Source organism: Carassius auratus, chromosome 18 (genome assembly GCF_003368295.1).
Source record: "Carassius auratus strain Wakin chromosome 18, ASM336829v1, whole genome shotgun sequence".
Lineage (NCBI taxonomy): Eukaryota > Metazoa > Chordata > Actinopteri > Cypriniformes > Cyprinidae > Carassius > Carassius auratus.
The window spans coordinates 1,812,134-1,830,988 of NC_039260.1; the positions used below are offsets into that span (position 1 = coordinate 1,812,134).

Below are 18,855 nucleotides of genomic sequence, written 5' to 3' on the forward strand. Positions count from 1 at the left end.
ATTAAATGACAAATGTTTTAGGACTATTGAAAGTATTTGTATTCTCATTTGATTTTCTTTACTTTAATAGAGTACATCAAATACTATAGTTACATACAATTTTTATACAATTTAAATATTTTTTTTTTCTTTATGACACTAATATGAATGAGATTTTCCTGCATTAACGGTATCTACAGTGAGCATATTTATATTAGCAATTACATTCTTAGAAAATATATTTTGAAATATCTGTTTTTTTTTTAAGAGAATTGCGCCTATTATTAGGACTTTTAAAAAATGTATTTGTTTTTCCAGTGTCTCAAATGTGATTCTCATTAACAGTAATACATTTTCAGTAAAAAAAAAAATATATTACTGTAATACAGTTTTTTTACAATCAAATATCAATATAATATACTAATAATATATCTATCTTTATGTCTTATATATTTCTCTTTATATATATATATATATATATATATATATATATATATATATATATATATATATATATATATATATAATTTATATATTTATTATTATTATTATCTATATTATGATTAGGATTTATTATATATAATATGAAGTTTGTGATTTTTTTTCTTTGAAACTAATAAGAGATTTCCTGCATTAAGATTTTTTTATAAATACAATTTTAATATAGAATTTACACAAAGAAACTATTCAGATTCAAATTTAAATGTGTTTAATAGTCATGAAAGAAAAGTAATGATCCTAAAAAAGTAGGGTTAATTTTCTTAAAGCAAAATATGTTTTTGGTTTCTTTAATTTTGTGCTGCAATATGACCTGCACGTGATCTGAGATTCACCCGAATGCTAAAAAAAAAGAGTCCTGAGGCCCAGTGACATGAGACAAAAATATCCCGTCTTGGATATCAGATGAATATGAGGTTCTGCCGTCCTTTGAGAGTCGTTCAGGTTGAATGTGGCCCATCATGCAGTCTGTCTGTTCACCCCTCTCTGTCTCTCTCTCTCTCTCTCTCTCTGTCTCTCTCTGTCTCTCTCTCTCTCTGTTTTTTCACTCTGAGGCAACAGATGGAGGTTTGCGTGAAGGGTTGGGTTGGGATTAAGGCTCTGGATTCACTCCCAGTGTTTCTAATGGCAGGAGTTTTCTCTCCACTATCATAATCTGCCCTGTGCATGTTTCAAGCTCTGCACTCCCAGGTCCTTTTAAGCAGCGATATACTGTGATGTTTGTGCACAGTAATCACAGATCACTCCATAATCAAATGAAATCACGTCAGGTGCAGTAAACCCCCGGCCTGTACCTTCACGTATGTTTATATTTAGTAAGGCATTATCAGTGAAGGATGTCGGTGCGCCATCTGTCGTGCGCATGAGTCAGTTTTACTCCATACATCGGCCCTGCATGAATTCCTGTCTCGATTGTGCTGTATATAGTCCATCTGTCGCAAATTGCATTGGGTTTGGGTTACACAAGCTCCTTCCTTTCATGGCAAACGAGAAGCCCTACAAATAGCAGCGTAGAGGAGCTATCGGTATTCCGACACCGTTACCCATCTCTACCCGGCATTGATCACACATTTCCGCTGGCGATCAGGATTTGAAAGCGTGCCAGGCGATTCACAAACGGCTGTGAGAGAGGAGATAATGCTGAGCTCGCTGTCGCTTCTCCAAATGTAATGTAATGTCTCATTTCGGATCATGTTTCACCACAAGAAAACTAATTATCAAAAATTTGCTATATTTCATGTTTGCATAATTTGTATATATGGAAATTATTCAGTTGTACATTATATACAGTTATACATACACATGCATTACAGTATAATAAAAGATGTTGTGATTGAAAGGAGGATGATTTATTGTGTCTCAGAGACACTGTGAGTGAGGATAATGCCGAGCTAAGCTCCCCATCGCTTTTCTGCCCGTGACACACACACACACACACACACACACACGCTATCCTCAGGAGGCACGTGCACACCATAATTAGAGCTGATGATGTCAGCCAAGTTCCAATCCACGCCTTCTCCATCCTACACGCTCACGCTCCGAGATTCGTTTCATCCTGCTTAATTGCACGGAGGGAATTACGGCAATTTCGGAGATTAGCGACGGCTGCAGAAGGTGCAGCGTGTGAAAACGAGCGAGGCGGAGGGGTGTATTTACGATATGCAGTATTTCTTAATTCCGGGGAATATTAGGCCGCGGGGTTTGTGACATTGAGCTGTGTATTATCCAGTGAAGGGGAATGATGGTGACTCAGCACATCACAGAGGGGAAGCCTGAATTACTGCGCCTGCGGGGGGGCTGCTTTTAATTAAGTCTGCGCTATCTCGTTATGTCAATCATTTGTGGTGTTGGGATACACTGTTATGCAAGAACGACTCAAATGTACTTTATTTCACATCCAGAACGCTGTGAAATCAAAATATGAGTTTTTTTGGGCTTCTGTTCCTGCTCAGTACTTGTGTCATGTTTTCCCGTGCAAATGTCTAAACACTCTCAAATCAAGATACATTTATCTGAGATGTAAAATTGAACAGGAACAGGAAAAAAATTATAAATCAGCCAGAGGGGTCAGAAAATAAACTTATTTCCCCTTTTGAGTATATATTTTTTTCCTGACCCCATATTTTATCTCAATTCTTTTTAATAGTTATGAAAAGAAGACTTTTTATTTTTATGCAATTTAGAATTTTCAGTTATTTTGGTTATGTTTTTCAAAAATCTAAACATTCTTAAATTGAGAACAATGCAAAATCTTGTTTTCTGTATGCATTAAAATTAAGTGAGCTTTACAGAAAAAGACCAAAAACACTGATTACTCTCAAGCGAATGCAAATCATTGTCCAATCAGATGCCGTCTTGAATGTGAATGTCCCGCCCTTTGACCCTGACATGAGTTGACTAGTGTTATGATATTAAATTGTTATTTAATCAACCCTTTGATTCGTCATGTCCCAACTTCCTGTTTCAAAAGGAGATATTGTATTTGTTAGAAAGCATCATTAAAGGCATTCAGTTTTGATTCCACCGACTTTATGTCTCAATGCACGGTTCGATCATGAACTGGTGCTGGTTCAGGTAGCATAAGGAGAGATTCAACAACATTGTGTCCTAAAGCACGACACCGAACACTACACATTGCCCTGATAATATATTCTTGGCAGCAAATTTTATGAAAGACACGGAGTGTAAAAAGCATCATTACAGGTAAACTCTTCTATCTCTGCCCAGCTGCTCCGGAAATCCTCGGCCACAAACGAAGCGAGAACAAAAAAGAAGGTGAAAATGCAACGCTGTACTGCAAATCAGTGGGATACCCACATCCTATGTGGTTGTGGCGCAAGAAAGTTGGACGGGGATCTTACATTGTACGTATATATCCATATTCGGCTATAATTATTTAATGAAACATACAGTAAAATTGTGAAATTTTAATACAATTTACAATAAGTGTTTTCTTTGTGAATATGATATAAAATGTAATTTATTCCGGTGATGGAGCACTAACTTTTCAGCATCTCCAGTCTTCAGTATCACATGATCCTCCAGAAATCATTTTAATATTCTGATTTAATGCTCAAGAAACATTTCTGATTATTATCAATGTTGAAAACCGTGTGCTGCTTCATATTTTTGTGTAAAGTACGACACATTTTTAATTTTTTGGGGATTCTTTGATGAATAGAACGTTCAAAGGAACAGCATTTATTTAAAATGAAAATCTTTTGTAACATTTTTGCATCCATGCTAAATAAAAATATTAACCTTTAACATTATTAACCGTAAACGGAGTAGTTTACCCAAAAATACAAATTGTGCCATCCTTTACTCTCCCTCATTGGAATCTCATTGAAATTAATTTCATAGACAGAAGATAAGTTGATTTTTTTTCTCGTAACAGGACATTGATAACAGCACCGGCCGCTTCTTCATCATCAACAAAGACAACTTCACAGAACTGAGTATCATCAGTCTGGACATCCGCACAGACCCGGGCGAGTACGTCTGCAATGCCTCGAACATCATCGGCTCCAGAGAGTCCATGACCATCCTGCGGGTGCGGAGTCACCTCGCCCCGCTGTGGCCTTTCCTGGGCGTCCTGGCCGAGATCATCATCCTCGTGGTCATCATTGTGGTTTACGAGAAGCGCAAGAGGCCAGACGAGGTTCCAGATGGTAAGTAGCGCTCTGCTTTTAAGAAAATTTGCAAAAGGTCTTGTTTTGTGATATATGTGATCCTGGAGCACAAAACCAGTCTTAAGTGCACATTTTCCGTAATTGAGATATATACGTCATCTGAACCGAAATAAATAAGCTTTCCATTGATGTATGGTTTGTTAGGATAGAACAATATTCGGTCGAGATACAACTATTTTCAAATCTGAAGGTGCGAAAAAATCTAAATATTGAGAAAATTGCCTTTGAAGTCGTCCAAATGCAGTTCTTAGCAATGCATATTACTGATCAAAAATTTAGTTTTGATATATTAACAGTAGGAAATTTACCAAATATCTTCAAGGAACATGATCTTTACTTAATATCCTAATGATTTTTGGCATAAAAGAAAAATGTATAATTTTGACCCATACAATTTCTTTTTTTGGCAATTGCTACAAATACACCCCAGAGACTTCAGACTGCTTTAGTGCTCCAGGGACACATATAATATCATCCTGAAGTGCCATTGTTTGGGCAGTAGATCAGAAAATTAAGTGAATTATTTTAGAAATGTAGGGGTGCATAATTATGATACGATTATGATTGCTGATTTTACTTGATAATAGTGGCATAAAGCACTTATTTTGTGAGAGGCAGCTGCATGAAATCTTTTATATACATGCAGAACAGACTTGAGATGCAGAAGGAATAAAGTGCAGCAGGAATTACTTGTTTTTGAAACAAAAAGCCAATAGGATTTTTACTTTGGCTTCTGTATTATTGCATAAAAATTTATGAATTTATGATTTATGATCATGATAATCTTCGCAACTGAAGTGTGAATAAAAAGTTAAACATAGGCTATAAAATAACTACACCATTACTTTTAATCTATATTTAGAATCGACAAGTGGAAAGTGATGAATTTTAATGTCCCCTACAACTTTTGTAGGACCATCTGGAATCTTATAAGTTGTCACCTTTTTCAAGAAACATAAAAGCTTACAAATGATATTACTCATGCATTTTATAGCATAAAATGCTAATTTTGTGTTAAACATAGACCTTATTTCAAGCATTTAATCAAAAACCTTCACAATGCAACCCTAAATGAAAAAATGCAACAAATTTCCAAGTTTCAGGACTGTTGCATGTCTGAAATGTTTAAAAAATTACTTTCTCGAAAGAATCAATAATGGAATTAGAATCAGAACAGTAATTGTTAAATTCCTCCTGATGTTTCAAATGATGTTGCCTCAGCATTTATTTCACGTGACAGTCACAATTGAAATTAAAACATTAAAACATCCATTTAAATAAACACTTACACAAATAGGCCTGTCGACTCTGATTGGCCATTTCATTCATGTTCTCAACAGAGCAGTCTGGGATTGATTATGGAGTTCAATCGCTGCCAAAAACATGATGCAAATAGAAAATCTGGATGCATTTGAAGTAGACATAAATACTGACTGCTGTCATCAAAACAACTGGTGACTTAATTGCATTAGCAGTAACTGCAGTTCTTATATATTCAGATAATTGTGCAGCCCTGATGTACCACACAAACAGAAGAAACTAGAATAATCCATATAGGCTGGTTTGAACATTGAAGCCACAATCAATAATATATTCTGAAGCAGGTTGTTAGTGGGTCATTTACGGATGGGGCTCTTAGCGTAGTTGTGCAAGTGAATATTCATGAGTGTTGAGTCAGAGGAGAGCCACTGGGAAATACTGACCTCTATGCTTGACCACGTTTTAATCTGAGACCAGATCATCCACTAGAAAGACAAATCAGAGCACTGGAGCTCCTCACATTTGTGCGCTCTTAAAGTTAATGAATAATTGATTCAGTCATCAGCTGCACAAGAGTCTCTCGTCTCAGTAAGAAAAACAGAGATGGTAATATTGTCCGGTTATCACAAGAGTTTTGGAAGCAAGGCTGTTTCTTTTTGTTTTAAATTAATATGTCACACTTTGCACTTTTAAAAATATAGTTTCCAAAAAGTTTTTTTTTTTTTTTTTTTTTTTTTTTTTTTTTTTGTAGCGATGCGATTGAAGAACTATTTTTGGTTCCCAAAAGAACCTTTCAGTGAGTAGAAAATGTCCTGAACCTCATGTTCTCCAAGATGTAGATTGTTTGTTTTTGTTTGTTTGTCAGATGTGTAGAAATGTAGCATTGCATCACTTGCTCAGCAATGGATCCTCTGGAGTGAATGGGTGCCGTCAGAATGAGAGTCCAAACAGCTGATAAAAACTTCAAGATAATCCAGAAGTAATCCACACCACTCCACTCCTTCAAAATCCACCCATATATTTGTATACAGCTGTTTTGGTTTGTAAACGGTGCTTGATCTGTGCATTTTTCTCTCTAGTTTTAGATGAAGCTACTTTTTCAGTCATTAATATGGATTATGGACTCGTATTTAAACAGAAGTGATGGTTTAAGTTAAAAACGCTTTCATGATGGATTTGTTTCTTACAAACACACAGCTTTTGTCTTCTCCAAACATTAACTGATGGACTGGAATGATTTGAATTACTTGTGGATAATTGGGTTGTTTTTATCAACTGTTTGGACTAAAATTCTGACGGCACCCATTCGGAATTGGTGAGCAAGTGATGCAGCGCTACATTTTTCCAAATCTAATGAAAAAAAAAAAACTAATCTAAATCTTGGATAAAAAGTAAATTTTCAGCAAATATTTTTTTTTTTTTTTTTGGTGAACTATTCCTTTAAAGAAAGAAATTTGTGTAAAGAATATCTAAATAATCCTAAAAAACTATTTTCTACTATAAAGAACCATTTGTTCAATGAAAGGGTTTCATGAATATTAAAGGTTCTTCAGTGCCAATAATCTCTATAGCGCTCCATAGCTATTGAGGTGTTCTGTTATTGGATGTAATAATGATCATAAAAGTTTTCATTTACTCCCAACATCTAAAGGCGCTGAAGATGCAGTGGATTACTTTTGTTTGTGAAGGGAATGCGCTCCCGATCTACCTAAATGTGTTTATGTTCGCGCGAACCATTCCTGATCCAACTTCACTTACGTCCGAAGTGAGTTTTTTTATTAATCTTTGCAATCGTTGTTCCTAATAGCGTGCTAGTTAGCCAGTTTCGTGGCTAAAGTACACAGTCTCTCAGAGCACAGTTCGTCACCCCACAGAAGAGAGGGGCGGGGCCACCAGAGCTCATTAGCATTTAAAGCAACATGCAAAAAACAGGTTGATTTCTGCAGGTAAAAATTTAGTTTTTTACACTACCAAAATTTAGTTTTTTACACTACCATTTAGAAATTTTAACCAAAGTATGTTATAGACTTTTCTTTAAGACCCTAAGGAATCATATCAACTTGTGGAAAATGGGCATCCGATGACCTCTTTAAGAGTGTGGATGCAGAGTCGGTCGGTCTAAGCCAGCTCGGCTCTGAACATATCGTGGCTGTGAGTGTGACAGTCTCTAAAGGGATGCAGTCAGGCATAGCTCCATGCTAATTTGACCTTTGCAGAACCACAGAAGGGTATCTCAGAGCCAGGGGTGGTCAGACGCTACCCTTTACAATGTGCTGTGAGTGACTGACAACACATGACTTACAATCTCGGTAAAACTGAGCTGCTTTTATTGCACTCAGCTTAACTCCAGCTAGAACTAAACACACATCTGTCTTATTTAGTGTCTTCATCAGATCCAACATCCACCCAGTAAGTGTTTGTTTACATGTCTAGCAGTAAATAGCATGGCATGCATTGGGTTTTTCACATACACAAACTGGAAGAATAAAATAAATATCCTATTAAAGTCAAGACGAAATGTTTCCTTTCCCTATAAACATTCCCACTTTTATAAGCGATTCATGTTTGCATGTTTTTCTGTTGTCTTGATCCTTCATCAAAATAATTACTCGCTTTACAGTAAAATATAGGGCTGCATGAAAATAGTTAAACTGGTAATCATGATTATTTAGCACAGTTATTGTCATTATATACAGAAGCACAAATCAAGAAAACATAAACTTGCATGGATTATTTGACCTCATCTAGTTTCCTTGTGTATTATAATTCTATAAATAAACACACTCCACAAGTTTTAACTAATTTCAAAAGCTAAACCTCTAAATTTCCTAATATTAATACATTTTGTTACTTTTTTTATCAAAGCAACAACAAAAATTAATTTGCATTGTGACACTGAAGTTGCATGGATTTTTTTTTTCCAGCAACCACAATTTCTAATATTATAGTCAAGATTCATGTTCAGATTTATTTCAGTTTATCTTTATTTCAGATCTAGTCGCAGCAAACGAACGTGTGAAATAAAAACACTGGCATTTGAGCAAAATATCACATATCGCTAAACTCCAACCTGCATGTTTGCTGGTATATTTAGATCATACCTTTTTTTTTTCTTCTTCTTCTTTCTCAGTGCAGAGAGAGCATGTGTAGGCCAGGTTGGGAAGATCAAGTAAAACATTGTGCAGGAAAGCTTTGGTTGGGGGGATTTAAACTCTTGACATCTGGCAACCGCAAACATAAAAGCGGGTGGAGGCTTGTTGCCAGATAAAGCCAAAATGAAATGTTTTCAGGATAAATAACCAGCAGGTGAATGTCGCGGATTATGCTCAATAAACAGAAGCAAAAATTGAGAATGCAATTTATCATGCAGCCCTAATTGTTTGGGCTGGTTCAAGTATGAAAGGTTACGGTGGTAACAGCAAATAATTATAGATTTGAAAGTCTGTTTTGTTGAGATACTGACGAGGAACGGTCATGTATGTTGTTTTATGTTGACGTGTAGTTTTTGTGCTGATGAACACAGGGTTTGTTCAGGTGAGGGACCGTTTCAGCTGGAAACAAACAGAGTTTGTGTGTTCATATTAAAATATACACTCAGGGGAGTTAGTGAATAACTCAGGAGCTCAATCGAACTGAATGAAAGTTTTTAACCATTGCGAGTCCCTCCCCGAAAGTCACAACTGAGTCTTTTCTTCTTCTCAATATAATGGCTTCAAGTAAATCACAGGTGACACTTTGTTTTTTCTTCCTCTTCCATGTGGCTCCGTATTCTTTCTGGTTGGTAAGTTTGAGAGCTTGCATGTCTTGAGAAATGTCTGCTTCTCTTTGTCTCCTCATTCAGGCTGGGATGTCAACGCGTGCTTATCTAATTAGCAAAAGATATTAAAAAGCTGTTGTGAATGATGAGATGTGTCATGATGAGTCATCAGCAGTATTCATTGTCAACATTTAAAATATTTATTTTTAGTATTTCATTCATCAAGGTTAATTATTTAATAAAATAAAATTAGTTAGGTAAATTAATTATTTTTTTTTTTTTTTAGCTTCTAAAATATAGTCAATGGATGACTCTCAACAAAACATTTTTTTTTGACATATTTCAACTTTATATTAAAAGAATTGGATATATATATATATATATATATATATATATATATATATATATATATATATATATATATATATATATATATATATATATATTTTTTTTTTTTTTTTTTTTTTTCTTAATTATTATTATTTTTCATCTCCCTTATTGTATTAAAATAGAAAGTTAATGTAACCGGGGTTTTTTTTTTAAATCATGAAATAGTAGTACAACAACATATACCACAGTGACATTTGGATAATTAACAATTGTAATAATATTTACAATCTATAAATATTACATTTTTTTATATTACTGTAATAAGAATTCGTTTTTATTTTTAGTTATTTTATTTATATGTGCATTGCATTGCAGTAATGATAATTGGAGAGTACGTGTAGTTAGCTGTAAAAAAAAACATTTTATATTTAAATATGATTTAATATTTAACACAGTTCTAATTATATATAATACAAGTTTAATTAAGATTTGTACATATTTATTTTTATTTTATAAAATATATTTTTTATATAAAATAAATATATTTAATTACATATACATAATTATTATATTTTCATTATACTGTATATATTTATATATTAAATAATATGTATGCAATATATTTAGAGAGAGAGAGAGATTATTTTGCAGTGAAATATGGCTTGCATCTTTATAGTAATTCATCACATGACATGGTTACTTCTGTTCATTTAATCAAAGCTGTCATGAGACACACCTGCCTTATGAATAAAATGAGAATCAGAGTAACGTAGTTAGAAAAACAGATAATTGCTTCATTTTTAAGCATCAATTACAGCGCTGTTTGTTTAACTCTGGATGATTGTCTGAAAGACCTCTACAGACACTATCTCACAGCAAGACCGCATGCAAAACATGCAGTAAGGAGAGAAAGTTGGCGTGCATGAACGCCGTGTTCTGTTTTGTGGTTTGGGGAGGATTTGTCCCCAGGAGAGGGAGTGATGGGAGGCTGCACTAGATTAAGGTAGATTATATCTGCCCACAGTCTTATCATAAGAATCAGAGATGAGGACATAATGCGATGACGCACGTTACAGCTGAAATCCTCGTGCCAGGATTTCATATTTCCCACAGCGGCGTACACCTCTGTGCGCAGATATACTGACACGAGGCAAAGTGAATTACTGCATCATGAACGTTTGTTCACACACTGACGGTGATCGAATAATCAACGTTAATAGCAGGCTACACAATAATGGCCATAGTTTTTGAAAATCTGATCCACAAATTAGATATATTATTAGCAAATAATATAATTTAATACAATGGAAAACAGCTGTATATAATGCATTATATCATGAACAAGATGAATGTTTAGCAGTGATTGGAATTACCTGAAATTGTAATGAAAAATGCAATGTTTTGCAATCATTGCATTTTATTTATTTTTTTATTTTAAATGAAATGTGAAATAATGATTGTAAATCACAGTATAATATAATATAATATAATATAATATAATATAATATAATATAATATAATATAATATAATATAATATAATATAATATAATATAATATAATATAATAATGCAAAGCAGCTGTATATTATGCATTAAATCATGAGCAAGAATTAAAATTGCAATGTAAAATTAAATGTGCTGTAAGCAGTTTTAGCTGTTTTGGAAATCTTGTATTTTTATTTATTTAATGTGAAAAATTAGTTTGCCAGCCACAGTAATATTTCTATGACTTTCCAAAAAAGGAAATAAAATATGGAGAGATTGACTACATTGATCAGAAGAGAGAAAGATGTCAAATTTGCTGTTGTATTAGAAGCTGCAATTTAATAGTAAGGTAATACTACACGAAGTATAGTGTTGTAAATGTACATAAGATGTAAAACAAAATGAAATTATACAAAACTTTTGATTTATGATGTTAATAACGATGGGAACTAGTTTGAAAAGAATCCATTGTATCGCTCAAGTTAAATTCTGCTCAACATTATGAGTTACTAGAAATGGCCGCATTACATCCTCCGATCTCAGTATAAAACTGGACACTTGAAATGAAGCGCTTTACACTGGAGCTTGTAGATCTGCACAGAGACATTAGTTTTGTATGTTAGATGTAAACAGTGAGGGGGAAACACTTGATCCGAGTGAAGAGTGAGGTTGTGTGTGAGAATCATAACCTGCTTGTGTCCAGCGATGTGAATGCTGCTGAATGTGGACGCATGTGCTGTCCTGACACACATACACTAACCAGAACCACCCATCTAATCTGTCTGTGGAGAGACACAGTGACCTCTAACTCAAATAACCTTCCTGCATCAGCGATAACACGCTCCAGTTCATCTGCAGAGCAGATATATGCACTCAACACACCAGTTGATTTACATGTCTTTTCCAGTTTTTCATAATAGCTGGATAAGTATTATTATATGTTTTATTTCATATATATATTCAACATTTCTATTTTTTAACATTAAGTTATTAATCTAATATCTAAGTATTAATATATGTGTATTAATTTAGTCATCTAATATTTTTTAAATAATGCAACTTTGTCCGTAAGTCACGAAGGCAACATTTCCATTTTATTAACTTTTTTTTTTTTTTTACGTTTTTCAAGTAATGCTTTATATTTTATTTCGGATTTATTTCAATTAACAAAATAATTAATTCGTAATTTTATTAAACAAACTAATTAATTTATTCAGTTAGTTCCAAGACATTTCCATTTTAAATATTCATCTGATATCAAATAATTTTATTTCAGCTTTATTTCAATTTATTATTTTAATTCACCATTCACATTTAAAAAAAAAAAAAAATATATATATATATATATATATATATATATATATATATATATATATATATATATATATATATATATATATTATTTAAAAAAAAATCATCTAATGTTTAGATTATATTCCAGATTTATTCGATTAATTATTTTAATATGGTTTTAGTAATTGTAGTCTATTTTAGTTAGTAGCCAATACAAAAATAGATATTTTATTTTTTATATTATATCATTATTTTTTTTATTTATAGCTGAACATAACATTATTTAAAGAAATGTCCATGGCTTACCAAGAAATTGACATTTTAAAATTCACAGACATTAGCGATGATGTTACAAACCCATATAATGTCCTCAGTGGAGATCATGTTTTTTTATTATTATTATTATTATTATTATTTTTGTAATATTAGTGGATAATCAAAAAAAAAAATTGGCTGCTGTTGCATTTAACGCTGACCATTTAATGTGAAATAACTCTATAACAATCATGTTTATCATCTCATTTTCTGAAACCGAAAACGTACAGTGTAATAAGAAAGTGTGATTGATTAATGTCTTTTCTTCTTGCATGTTCTTCACCTGCATGTCGACCTGATGAAGATGATGAACCAGCTGCACCAATGTAAGAACATAATACATGAACACCATAAATAAAAAAGTGATTAAAAGTGACATAAAGTGTTTAACCGTACACATCTGTCACGCAGAAAAACGAACTCCACGAACAACCACAAAGACAAAAACGTGCGACAGCGCAACGCCAACTGAGCCCACGGACCGACGTAGAAGAAAGCTGAAGGTTTACGATTCATGATTCAGTCTGGAGTTACAAAACCGCATGCGAACGTTCCCTTTAGTCGACTAAATGCTTCCCCTTCCCCTGTTTCCAGATGACCAACTGCATATCCTGACCATACATATCCGAGGAGAGGATCCACTCCTGCCTCACGCGGAGAAGAAAACAACAATAACGACAGCATCACACTGGCAGAAACGAACAATAAAGACTGTCTTACGTTTGCCTTATTCAGGCTCAAGATGTGTGTGAATGTGGACGCTGAAGATGATGATGAAGACGATTTTACTACATGTGCTGTTAACGTTGCATTCCGTTCTGTTATCATGCCCTCCTGCTGCACTAATTCTTTTTCATATCTACGTGTCGTCTCGAATGCATGCAATAACATAATCAAATAAGATTCAGATATCGTTTTTCTATTGTTACTTTAAGTGGCGTTGCATCCAAATGAATAGCCAGTGTGTGTGTGTGTGTGAGAGAGAGAGAGAGAGAGTATATCAGAGTGTGTGTGTGTGTGTGTTTTTAAAGAAATTTAAATGTATAAAAAAGTAAGAAATCTTTGTACAGTTTATCATCCAATAAAACAATACTAAAAGGAGGTGTTTTGTCTTAAACTAGAATGCAAGAACGTTTGTTTGTGAGTGGCAGAACAGTATTTAATCTTAAAGCTGATATTGTATTAAATGAAAAATGTAACATTTATTTTCTAGAGTTATTTAGACGTCTTGTACATGTGGTGCTGTAAGTGTTCGAATATTACGATAGCATCTGTAAAAAGGAAAATAATATATCTTTTTTTTTTTTTTTTTTTTGTAAATGTCCCGTTTCTTTTTAGAGAAAAGATGATTCTTGTACAGCATGGCTATAATCCTATGCAATATGTATTCATATAGACCTACTGACAATTGTAAGGCAGGGCGGGTTCGATTGATTTCAGAGAATTAAAAGCTTTAACGGGACAGTTCAGAGATAAGGGTGCTTCGCATTTGAAATGCACTGCTGTAGATGCATGACAACGCCTGGTCAATACAGTGTGTGTCATCATGACAATGGACCAACATTCACGGGAGGAAGTGGGTGGAGCTAAAGCCATTACAAACTATGTGAATCCAATTGTTTCCTTTTTCAGAATAAAGCTTCCAAAATATGTCAGTGTTTCTGTGTGATTCTGTAGAAATGTGCTATAAATCACATTATCTATTATCAAACATCTGCCTTGCTGACTTGAGCACATTTTACAAAAAAATAATACTTTTACTTGTTTTTATGGGCGTTCTGTACAGCCTGTCTTAATAACCAATGGAGGCGGAGCTTATTAAAGGTGTAACAGAATTTTAGTTTTATATAGTTTATATATTAATAATTTACATTTTAGCTTCAGTTTTAGTCATTTTGTTATGCACTTTTATTTATTTTTATTTAACTTTAATTTTTTTATTTTAGTTTAATAATTTTAGAGAAGCTATTTATTTCAGTTTCTGCTTATATTTAGATATAATTTCAGTTAATGAAATTATTAATTGTTTTATATTAAATACTTAAACTTGTTTTATTTCATTTAATTGTCAAGGTAACATTTCTATTTATTTTTTTTATTTTTTTTATGTTAAGTTTTTCATCTGAAATGTATATTTTATTTCCATTTTATTGCAGTTAATGAAATTATTTATAACAGTTTTAGTTTTAGTATTTTTTACTATTCAGCTTATTTTCAGTTAGCTGCCAAGTAGCATTTCTATTTTTAAGATTTTTTAAGTTTTAAATATTTATGTATTATTTCAGTTAATTTTATAATAGTTTTAGTTGAATTAAAATTTCACATATAATACTTATATTTTATTTCAGGTTTATTGCAATTAAGAAAGTTTTAATAAAGTTGCTCACTAAAGCAGTATTTCTATTTTAGTACTTTGTTTTTCATCTAATACTTATAATTTATTTCAATTTCAGTAACATTTCAAGCAATTTGCACAAACATTTTTTTTTTTACAATTAGTTTAAATAATTTTTCAAAGATTTTTCTGATATTTCTATCTTTAAGCTTTTCTTGCAATTAACCAAATCCTTAATTTAAATTTCAATAACATTTCTAGTAATTTGCACTCCAGCTTTTTTAATTATAATTGATTGAAATCATTTTTTCAATATTTTAGTGATATTTCTATTTTTCAGCTTTCGTTGCAATTAAAAACAAAAAGATTTTAGTTTTATTTTAGTTTTAAAACTAAACTTCATTCTTGCATCAGCTCTTTCATCTTCTTCTCGACTTTCTCCACCAAAGCAGAAAACCAGAATGGAGCAGGCGGACGCGCAGTAGTACCTCCAGGCCTCCAGGGGGCAGCGTGCACTGATGACACGCCTTCAGCAAGGACAGCTCACACTAACCCAGGAAGTACTGAAGAGGAAGAGCTCATAATGCGCATGAAAAGTCAGTGTGCACTTCACGGATGACATCTCAGAGGTCAAATTAAAATATCACTGACTACAGCATCTCATGCAGTGACTCAATGCAGATCCAGTGGTACCTGAGAAAGGTTTTTGATTGACAGCGGCCACGTGACGATGGCAGGGGCCACTTGTGGTGCATCTTCAGGAGCCTGAAGTGAAAACCGAAATAGATCCGATCATTATAGTGTCAGGATTCACACAGAGGGCCTCCGCAGCCGATCAATACCCTCATTACTAATTGAATGTCCTCCTCATCCCTGGCAATCTTTCTCATCCGGATGCATCTAACTATATTTTACACAGAGACTTTCCTTTGTGCTTTGTGCTGCCTATATTTAGAGCATCAAGTCTGTGTGATAACATTTCGGATTCACAAATAAGCAGTTCAGATGAGGGTGGGTTTATTTCTCTCTCCTCATCCATTTATCAACATTATATGTGTGTCAACAGCTCCACCTAGTGACGGAAATCCACATTAACATTCATTATTAGTTACATTAACTGCCCTCTCGATGAAATGAATGCTGAAACAAAACTATATATTTTTAATACATGTTTCTGGTCTTATTGTGCAACCTTCATATTTGCATGATAAAATAAAGACAAGAAACAATATTTTATCAAAATATGATCACAACGTCACAAATATCTGTGTATTTGTTTTCGTATAAATATTATAGATAGACTGAATGATGAATTTATTAATTAACTTTCATAACTGTTCATCAAAACTGTATGACTTCACAAATTATTTCTGCTGACTAACCAAAATTTAAGAAAAAAAAATATTAATCAATAAATCACCAGCCATTTCTGTCATCCAGTTAAATCCTGTGCTGCATTATTTCCTGCTAAATATTTTGATGTATGTCACATTACATGCATTAAATGTGGTGCACAAGTCGTTTAAACTGTTTATAGCTTGACATACCTTTTATGTATTACAGTGAGTCCAGATCGATAGATAAATTAACTTCTCCGTTGACTCTAAACAATGAAAACATAACATTAATCGATAAAAACCCAAGCCAGTTGAGCCATGACTAATAATCCAAAATAAATTCTACCTTAAAAAAAACACACATTTGCAATGATTTATGCATTGCATTTGCACATAAAGGATGCTCTGTATCAGTATTCATAAAGCAGGGAATTATTGTTCAAAAAGACATGTTGGAGAAGAGATAATTAGCTTAATTAACAAGCCACAGATTTTGTCTTTGAACTGTACGTTGAAGGTCACTCGGAAGCATTTCTTTTTTACATTTGCATATTAAAATTGTTTATTGCTTTCAAGGACAAAGAGGCGGAGCCCTCCTTCAGGACAACATGCTTGCATCATATCCTGTTTAGCGTATAAACTGCAGATCAAGGTATGGGAACATACTTCATTCATCAAATGCATACATTTAAAAAAAAACATCACAGAACTGCTTCTCACCTTTAATGTATTGTTGAACAGCAGACTGTCATATTTGTGCTGGATTTTAAGGAAGCTCTGTGCATTGAGGAGAGAAAAGCCCTCCTACGGAAAAAAAAACCCACACAAGAAAACAAGACCATCACCATTATCCAGCAGAGCCTCATTTAATAGGATTATATTTATTAGGAAAAACACACATGTAAGCAGAGCAGCATGAAGCTGCCATCAGCAAACCTCCTCCAGTGTTTCTAACGCAGATTCAGAAAAACTTGCTGCCAATCCAACATAAACTGAAGAATCAATTCATATTAAAACTAATTAATGAAAGGTTGCATGGATGTTATGTCGGTGGTGTGGTGTATATAGATATATATCAGCTTAGTCAATGCTTCTACATCTATAAAAGCATTTTCTTCATTGAGACATTGAGTCCAAGGTATTTTTTGCTATTACACAAGCGTGTCAGCAGGGGGCTCTAGTAACAACTACAGTGATTGTTATGTTCACCTCACAGGCAATATGCAACCAGGAACTATATCAGCATTTATTCTGGTTCTAAAGCAAGAACAAACAGGGGGACTTTCCCCTGCAAAATCAAAACCAGAATTATTTTCTTGGATTTATTATAAATCACTTAAAGATCACTTGATGTAGAAAGTGATGTAATTCTATGGAGCTGTACCTCACATCAAGTACACACTTTAAACTAAAAACAGATTTTTACTCTCTGTGGGAAAATGCTAAAACAGGATAAGATTGAAATGAATATCTTTGCTTGTGAAATATTGCACGGCATTGTTTATTGTCTCTGGTTTGTTGTGCATGCAAGCAAACAACTATTGCACTCTGTTTAGAACAAAAACACGATCTAAACTTTGAAACTCATTTGATGGAAAGTAACTTTTTCAAATGTAAAGCTTTTTGTGGTAACACTTTAGAATAAGGTTCCATTAGTTAATGTTAGTTAATGTATTAATTAACATGAACAAACAATGAATAATACATTTATTACTGTATTTATTCATATTCGTTAATGTTTGAAAATACAGTTATTCATTGTTAGTTCATGGTAATTCACAGTGCATTAACTAATGTTAACAAGCACAACTTTTGATTTAAATAATGCATTAGTAAATGTTGAAATTAACATGAACTAAGACTTATAAATGCTGTAGAAGGATTGTTCTTGCTTAGTTCATGTTAACGAAAGTAGTTAACTAACATTAACTAATGGAACCTTATTCTAAAGTGTTACCTGTTTTTGTTTCTGTTTAGAAAACAGAAATGTCTGTAAACTTGTTTTATGTAATAAAACAAACATGTTTAGATTATAAACTCATATCCATGACTGAATACCGGTCCTTGCTCTCAAAATCAGCCCATGCTTTGCTCTGGATGGGCACGAGGCCACATTTGGCTCCGTTGTTCTGCATGAAAGCTGGAAATGTGACCGCATGTGAAATGACTATTGTGTCCACGAGTCCAAGATCGAGGCTTGTTGTCGTGAGATATCAGAAGCACTCAGCCTGGCAATCCCAAATGGACAACGCCAGGCCCAGCGGGACGGGAAGGGGATTATTCTGTTCTTTCTGCGGGTGAAAAGAAATACGGTCAAGCTCTTATGATGGGCTCATCGGGACCTGCACTTAAAGCCTGATGGGAAGAAGATCGTCAAAGGCTTATAGAGCGGCATTTCATAAACAGCCCAAAAAAATTAATTTCATTGGTCACAAGACAGATCCTGTGTGTTTTCCACATAATCTTAGCAAGAGTTCCTGGCGTTGAGATACTAGCAGATGACCAGAGCCCAGAATATTCATCTCCAGCTGGCCAGCGCTTTCTCTGGATTTAAAAACCTGAAAGAAACAC

The 18,855-nt window shown here is 33.6% G+C and overlaps 1 protein-coding gene across 3 annotated transcripts in view; it reads left to right on the plus strand.

The window, feature by feature from the left end:
* LOC113118102 (neuroplastin-like) overlaps window positions 1-14,264 on the plus strand; it is a 33,665-nt gene extending 19,401 nt beyond the window's left edge. Inside the window, exons 5-9 of one of the 3 annotated variants that reach the window (XM_026287014.1) lie at window positions 3,208-3,344; window positions 3,878-4,151; window positions 12,929-12,938; window positions 13,024-13,115; window positions 13,207-14,264. In XM_026287014.1, the coding sequence (XP_026142799.1) occupies window positions 3,208-3,344; window positions 3,878-4,151; window positions 12,929-12,938; window positions 13,024-13,084 (482 nt within the window). In that variant the 3' untranslated portion in view covers window positions 13,085-13,115; window positions 13,207-14,264. Of the gene's footprint in view, window positions 1-3,207; window positions 3,345-3,877; window positions 4,152-9,218; window positions 9,380-12,916; window positions 12,939-13,023; window positions 13,116-13,206 lie in introns of those variants that run through there. The other 2 variants (XM_026287013.1, XM_026287015.1) reach the window with 2 other exon arrangements.
* Window positions 14,265-18,855: the final 4,591 nt, after the last annotated feature.